Source organism: Eurypyga helias, unplaced genomic scaffold (assembly GCF_000690775.1).
Source record: "Eurypyga helias isolate BGI_N326 unplaced genomic scaffold, ASM69077v1 scaffold6232, whole genome shotgun sequence".
Classification (NCBI taxonomy): domain Eukaryota; kingdom Metazoa; phylum Chordata; class Aves; order Eurypygiformes; family Eurypygidae; genus Eurypyga; species Eurypyga helias.
Window position 1 is genome coordinate 22,099 of NW_010234022.1, and position 8,131 is coordinate 30,229.

At 47.3% G+C, this 8,131-nt stretch overlaps 1 protein-coding gene across 1 annotated transcript in view; it reads right to left on the reverse strand.

Moving 5' to 3' along the window:
* Nucleotides 1-3,591, reverse strand: part of FOXO3 (forkhead box O3) — a gene marked incomplete at its 5' end in the record, with an annotated part of 14,207 nt that extends 10,616 nt beyond the window's left edge. Inside the window, one exon of the mRNA XM_010161904.1 lies at nt 2,157-3,591. Within this exon, the coding sequence (XP_010160206.1) occupies nt 2,191-3,591 (1,401 nt within the window). The remainder of the gene's footprint in view (nt 1-2,156) is intronic.
* Between the last annotated feature and the right edge of the window lie 4,540 nt (nt 3,592-8,131).

Here is an 8,131-nt window from a genome sequence, read left to right on the forward strand (position 1 = left end):
TGAGGAGAGCTGCCTCTTTAGTAAATCTGTCCTCTGCAATGAGACTCTGCTCACACAGATGTGTCAGTTCCTTTATTCGGAGGGAGCAGCCTGAAAAACATCACAGCAACTACACTTTCGGGAACGGCAGAGGCTGGGATGAAGAGGCAGCAGCAAGCATCGGTGAGGAGGTGGCGTGGTGCACCTCCCATCCCTGCCAGCATCTTCTACCTACGCGCAGGCAACGGAGACACGGAAGCAGGAGGCTGCCCTATTTCCCCTCTCAGGAATGCATCAAGCAAAGCTGTCAATAACATCTACTTTTTAGGCTCCATTTGGCAGGCTGTACTGCTGGATGTTCACAGCAACAAAGTTCCTAAAGTCTTTTTTTTTTTTTACCTTACGCAAAAAAGGATTTCTGCGAGTTTTTGCTTCCTGGTTCATGAGTCTATTCTCTTTTTTTCCCCTTTCCTTTCTTAAATTCTCCAGCACTGGAGCTGACAGAAAACCAGAACTCGGCTGTGGCCAAGCTGCCGCCTCGTGCAGGGTCAGCGGGACATGGCATCCTCTGCAGCCCACCTCGGCAGCCCGTCCCTGACCATGCACTGCCATGCTCTTGCTTTAAGCCAGACGATGTGAAAGAAGCAGAGGAAACCCTCTCCCTGACAGAGCAAGGACCGCGCAAACCAACCGCTCCACCAGAGCAAGGTTGCTCTGCAGAAGGGCTGAACGGGGGACTCTGTGCAGCCTTGCTCCCCCTCACAGACAGCGGATCACAGCGCACGTCCCCGGTGGTACTCCATCCACACAGGAAGACGTTCGGGAGGTCCAACCACTGCTGCTCACCTACCCCAAAGCTTCCCCTTGAACATCTAACTGTGAAACAGAGAATGAAAACTCAATTCAAAATGAAAGGGGCGAATTAGGCACCGTCAAGTCAAACGACGCCGACTCCTTCCTTCCAGCTTTCATCCAGAAAACAAGAAAGTTGGAAGTAAGCTGCAAACTGAATGAATGCCTCGTTTAACTTCACCACTGGGATATTGCACATACTATTCTGAAGTTAATAGAACACTTTCAATAATTTATAGCTAACCTTTTATCCTACTATGTTTTGAAATCGAGTCCCTCACACTAATAAATAAACAAAGGAGAAAGGGCACTTTGTGTGGCACCTGCCCTATGAGTCAGTGACTATGTACGTGTGAGCGGGCAGAGGTACGGGCAGGAGCCCGCAGAATCACAAAAGGATGACAGAAACAATGTTTACAAGTTTAAATTTCTCCAGCTGTGGCAAAGAAGCAATGGGGGGAAAAAAAAAAAAACCTCAAACACATCAATCTGGAAAAAAATAATTTGAAGAGACTAGTATTTGAAGAGCACCTAAGTCAGAACCCAAACCTACAGATATTTCCAAAAGAAAATTATACCTACCCCAGTCCTCGGGGTGAGGGGGGAAACAACAATTTTTGTATATTTAAAACATTAAACCCAGGACATTCCTGGAACCAGGATCCCACCTCTGTTATTTCAACACACAATTCCTCCATTTGCTATGGGCTTTTTTTGCCAAGGAATACAATTTAAAAAAAAAAAAATGTAAAAAACCCCAAACAAACAACTTCGCTAACATTGCTGTACCACAGCAGCAGCACAACCCTTAATTCAGTCCAGACCCATCCCGCACACCCGATGCTCAGTGCGTGCACTGGTCCACAAAGATGCTCTTCCTCCTCCTCTGCAGCAGCGCTGCTCTGCTGACCGCACGGCCCCTTCCCCATCCCTACCCAACACAGCTCGGCTACGTGCGGCACCGGCCACGGAGCAGAATCCATCTGTTGAGACTTCAAAGAAGACAAGTCGGAGCTCTGTGATTCCCAAAGCCCACAAATATTCCACCTCGGTTTGCTTGATTTGTCATTAACATTTCTCATGCCTAAATTAAGAAGGACGCGCAGCATCAGGTGCGTGCTGACAGTGTTGCAGCTTTTATAGCTTAGCCTCGTTTCCCTCCACACCTCCCAATGTTTCTTGGTTGTGCCTGTTGCATGCCAACACACAGCAAGCCATCACAAGCCAAATTAATATTATTAGGGTGCACTAACTATTAAGGGCTTGGTGCAAACTCCAATAAAACTAAGGAACCAAGTATTTTACCACATCTACGGGGCACTGACCTGTTTGCCCATTTTCCCTGTTCTCAAAGATCCTTCAGCCTGGTACCCAACTCTGTGATGAAGCCTGTTTAGCACCAGTGAAGTTCCCCACATTCAGACTGACAACGTTCTGAGCTGAGATGAGGGAATCAAAGTTAAAATCCAGCCCATCTGCATCCATGAGTTCACTGCGGATAATGGACTCCATGTCACACTCCAAGCTCCCATTGAATATATCCAGGTCCAAGTCACTTGGGAATTTCTCGTGTCCCATGACCGGGAGGTTCACGCTAGAGGAGTACAAAGAGGAGCCTGAGAGCGGGTCAGAAAGTGTTTGCATAGACTGATTGACAGGTGACTGCTGATGTTTGGTGGATCCCAAGCTGTTCGAGTCACTCAAGCCTATGTTACTGATGGAATTGGACAAGGCACGGCTGCCACTAAGAGAGGAGTTGTGGGACTGGTGCTGGTGATGAGGCAGGCTCTGATTGACCAGACCGCCCTGGCCGGACTGTGCGGCAAACGACATCATGGGGTCGTTGCGGAGCATTATATTCCTGCGGGAATTCTGGGCGGACACGGCTGTGCTGGCTTGTGACATGAGCGGGTCAGACTGTGTCATCATGACGTCGCTGTGGCTAAGTGCATCAGAGGCAAGGAGATCCTGCAGCGTCTGGTTGTTGTAATGAGAAAGGGAAGAGAAGGTGGCCTGCTTGTTCTCCTGAATGGTCTGCATGGGCGACTGGCGGAGGGAATTCAGGGACGAAGGCCCGAACACAGCGTTGTTGAAACTACTTGACGGGGACCCCAGCCCTGAACCTTTGGAACCATACGGAAAACTGGAGCTTCTCTGCATTATCCCTCCCGTGGGCGACTGCTGGGAGGGAGGGAGTGTTATATTGTCCAAGAGATCATCCATGAGGTTGTCTGTCAGTCCATCGTTCAAATTCATTGTCCCAGCCATATCAGTCAACCTAGGCAACTCCACAGTACACGGCTTGTTTACCGACGGGGACAAGCTCGATGGACTGCTGTACAGCATGGGAGAAAGCGGAGCGTCGTCATCTTGAACGTCATCTAGTTCGGTGCTTGCCAAAATCGGCGACAAGCGACCGCTGATCGTACTGGCGTTTGAATTCGTACGGGAGCGAAAATCCGTCCACGCATCCAACTCGTCGCTGCTGCGGGAGGTGGGGCTCCCCGGCCACTTGGAGAGCTGAGAAGGGCTGTCCTCGCTCGTCTCCTGGGCGGTCTGCAGGGCTGCCTTTTTCTTAGCCGCCCGCCCTCTGCTCTTCGTGTACTTGTTGCTGTTGTCCATTGACACGGCGCGTCTCCGGGGCGCCTTGCCGCCTTTTCCGCCGTCTGGGTTGATCATCCACCAAGAGCTTTTCCCAGTGCCTTCATTCTGCACCCTGACAAATCGGCTGTGGAGTGACAAGTTGTGCCGGATGGAATTCTGCAGGGAAGGAACAAAACAAAACATCAAGATCAGCACCCCTTTTCTTTTGCTACCCAAATCTCAATCACGAAACGAGCATCGCATGAAAACGGCAACACGAATAAAAGCACTGGGCCCTGCTGGGCATCCGCACGCGTTTCTCGGGTGGCGGATACAGGAGGAGTGCGACCGCAGCGTGCCAGCACACCGCTGCAAAGCAAGGCCCACGCTTCCACTGGCTGTGCATTCCCGATGCCCAGCTCTACATCCCCAAAAGATGCATCCAAAGGAAAGGAGCGTAACGCAACTCCATAAAAAACCCTTACTTTTAACTGAGGACAAACCTCTACGCTATCAGCGATCTTGCCATCAGTTCCTTGAAATAAAAACTGCAAAGACACCGCAAAAATCTGACTGGGAAGGTAGTCCCACTCATCGCAGCCTCTGCAAATGTCTTTTTAATTCTTCATGGGCATGTGTGTTGTGTATTTGTGATAATGAATCTTGAGAAAACTGCAAGTGCCGTTGCTCCTCTCCCACGGGCACTCTGTGCATGACTAAGCTGTACTTTCTGTCTTGATTAGAGGCACCAGAATTACGCCCGCACCGCAGTAGCCGGCCAGCTGTCCCCTCGCTATAGTATCCCCACGGTCATCAAAACATGATGTGACACAGCACACGACGATATCCCTGTCCCTGAAAGCCGCTGGACGCAGAGTTGTACAAAGCTGCTGTGTGCAGCCAGATACCCCGTGCTGTACAGGATCCTATGAAATACAGCACTTTGAGGGGAGCCAGCGAACAGTCCACTCTTGTGTATCACCCGCTTGCGCTAGTCAGCAACATCCACCGTTCAAAACCTACGTTGGCTCAAACTGATGACAATCACCCCAGAATGAGAAAGAGGCAAAGAAAACCAGCCTGCTGTAGCCTTAGTGAAATGACTCCAGATTTATACCAAAATAACTGACATGAAAACCCCACTCCACTCATCCTGCTGACCTTGGACTTAAAATATGGCTCAAAGAAAGGACAAGCAAGTAGTCTTTGTTAGCCAGAACGCTACCAGGTTGGGGTTTTATTACTCAGGTGCAAGTGAGGAGATTTCTGGAGCTATCTCACATTCCTTTGACAAAACAGTTGAGCTGTTTCTCCAGGTTAAAGATGATCAAGCTTAAGAAGTTGCACAAGTTCTTTTTTCTTAAATTTTGGCAATTACCAGGTAATTCTGTAAAGAGAATAAGATTTGCTCTACCACCATGCTTTAAAAACACAAAGTCAACAGGATCACAGCATAATCAAACCATCTAGGATGAGTGTCCTTCATATACAAAGCGCTGAAGAAATGCCAGATTTAAATGGGTAAAGAATGAATCAAACAACAAATCATCCGCAAGCGTCTCGACATTTGCTTCGTTAGGATAAATGGCTGTGTGACATAAGTGAACTGGCACCACACTGGATGTATAAAGAAATACAGCCCAGCTTTTCTTAAACAATTCTTTTCGGCATAAAAGGCCCTTTTTTTTCCCCTGTAAGTGTTGTGCGTTTTGTCAGATTGTGAAATGGAAAACACGCCTGAAGTTCTTCTCGCACGCAGACAGCAGACGCAGTTGCGATTATCACTTAATGAAAAGAGAAATCATATGGACCACGGTTCAAAATAGCAACTGTTAATGTTTTAAACAATTTGCACGAAAACAGCAGACCAGACTTCGCAGACGTACTCAAGAGAAGTTTGGGTCAGTGCCTCAGCTATAAACTTGTCTGTTTCTAGGGAACTATCATGCCATCAAAATATGGTGGATTGAGTTGCGGCATAATAGTTCTTCAGTCTAAGGAAGGAAAGAGCTTTTTATTATTTAACTGATGACATTTTAACTATATTTTGAGTCTGGCAACAGTCTGTTTCTAACTTCTAATAACTAGGCGTCACCGCTTACTTCCTCAGGTCTCTCCCAACAGGCTGGAGAATTGCTCGTTGGTTGTTTTGGTTTTTGTTGTTTGTTTTTTTTTTAATCACCTTTTTTTTATATTCCAGCTTGCACTGTATCAAGGCAGGTAGCTCTCACAGTCCCCTGTGACTTCCGTGGACAACCACTTGCAAGTGCATCTGCATGGGGCTGTCCTCGCACAGAGCCGGCGGCAGGATGAGGATGACCTGAGCTAGACTACCACACCAAGCCAGGCACCAAGAGCTGCTCAAACCACACTGTTGCCCACCTAAAAACGCCGGGTGTAAGAATACACAGCACTGTGACTCTTGCCAATGAAAGAAAATCTTCGAGAACACAGAAAACAAACACCCAAGGTGGCATACACAGCGTGCCACATAGCTTCAGACACTTCTATAAAACACTCAGTCCAAGTGCCAGCAGCTGACAGTTTTCAAGTGGTAGTATTCTCATAAAACGGCTTATTTCTGCTGGTGGTAGCCGTAGCATGAAACTATTTGGCCTAAAACCATGAAAAATTCAAAATGGTAAAATTGTGAGACTGAGGCACCTCTCAGGATGAGGGTTCTTGCGCATGTGGATGTGTGTGCACACGTATGTAATTCTCTCATTGTATCTTTTTGCTCAGTGTTGGCATTACACAAATCACAGAAGATTGTAATAATACTTCTGCATTGAAAATTGGTAGTTATAAAAAAATCCAAGCAGTTTGTTTTCCTTTACATTACACAATATGCCACTTATATTCCAGCTTCTGTTTTTCTTTACTTTTCTTCTGTAGGAAGATTGTTTTCTTAAGCATAATTATGGGCCAATTTATTTTTGCGTACCCCATCTCCACCCTCTGTTCAAATACTGCCTTAAAACCCACTTCTTTCATGTAACCTCCCCCGCTAACCTCTTCAGCAACAGTATCTGACTTTCTTGGTTTCTCCTTGTGTTGGATGCTCTGCCAAATGACATTAGGGCTGGATCCTATTATCCTTTCACATGTAAGCTTTCCTACAGAAGTCACCGGGATTGACAACTCACATCAGTAAAAGGCTCTTGCGCTGGGCTACCAGGCTGCAGTCTGGATGAAAATAACTGTATTTTCTGCCTGGTTTCTGAGATGTCAAGGAATGCTCCCATCTGCCTAAAATACAGGAAAATGTTGTGGGACAATCTTTGCTCACAATGATGTGCGTTAGTAATATATGACCACGCGACAAACCGCAAAGGAGGTGAGGAAGCAAATAAAATACAATTTAGCATTTGAACCTGCCGCTGATCCAATTAATGGGGATTTGTCTCTGACTGGTTTGGGAGACGGATGGGGCCACGAAGATGGAAACATAACACATTTTTCCATGCCAAAATGCAATGAGAAACTTTAAAAGATCTATAAAGGAACTTCCATCAATCTGTCCTGCAGACCATATGTAGAAGGGCCAGATGCTAGGCAGGCTGCAGACACCTTGGAAAGAGCTCAGATGCCACCGATGGGTACAACATATGGACTGTACAAGAGCAGAGCAGAGAAGAAATAGGATGAGCTCCTCCCTTTATTAGTGTTACTATTTTTACTGGACTCCAAGAACGCTGTGCACTCTGCTGAAAGCCAGAAGACTGAGGTTCCTGCAGATAAGATCAAGGCCATCCCGTATGGCACTGAGCCCAGCTGGCTCCCGGTCCCCTGGGAAAATGGTCCTGCAGGGAAGAATGACCAGCCCTGGAGATGAGGAAGACCCAGAGCTGAGGAACACAGGAGGCAGGGCAGATGCAGTGCAGTGCCACAGGCAAGCAGCGCTGCTGCCCTACCTTGGCTTAAGCTGATGGCATCAGGAGAATGCTGCAGCTGGGGGATCCATGGAAGCCAGGGCAGCAACACGTGGGGTGGCAGCCCTTTCCCCAAACCTGGGGCCATGCTCTCAGCTTTTATAATTTTGACCCGCTGCACCACGTTTTGCTCAGTTAATAGTCCTTGACAGAATCACTCACATTTTGCTTGGGGAAAAAAAAAAAAAATTGGCTGCCATGTCCTAATTATACATCTCTCTTGGTATTTTGATAAGACTGCAAATGGGTAACCTCCCAGAGAGGACACTCAAAACATTCCCAAAGTGCTGTATCCCTGAATTGACACGAACAACTGAATGAGGCTCCCGTGGAAGCTGGGACTGCACGTTATTTCAACACTCAGTCCCGGTCAGGCGACAGCAGCAAATGCTTGAGCCTTTAAAACGGTGAAAATTCCCCCTCCCTGTGGCTGTTTCGGCCTCTTCCAACCCGTGTTTACCTTGTGGAGCTCGTCCATTAACTCAGACACCAGCTGCAAGTGCTCCCACTGCAGCACAGAGTCTTTTTTGTCTGGAAGCAACATGTGGTATCAATTTATCATCCTCAACAACGCAACAAGGAATCCACTCACTTTAAAAATAAAAAGGGAGTTGTGTAACTTAAATCTTACAAGCCCCCGCTTTTAAAAAAAAAAAGCCTGAAGATTAGCAAGATGAGGTGCAGCTGGTGGCTGCAGAGTCCAAGTTACACACTGCTCTGTTTTTATTTCAGTGTTGTGTAGTGAGTGGCTAATGCGTTATTTCAGACACGGGCTCCTAAACTGT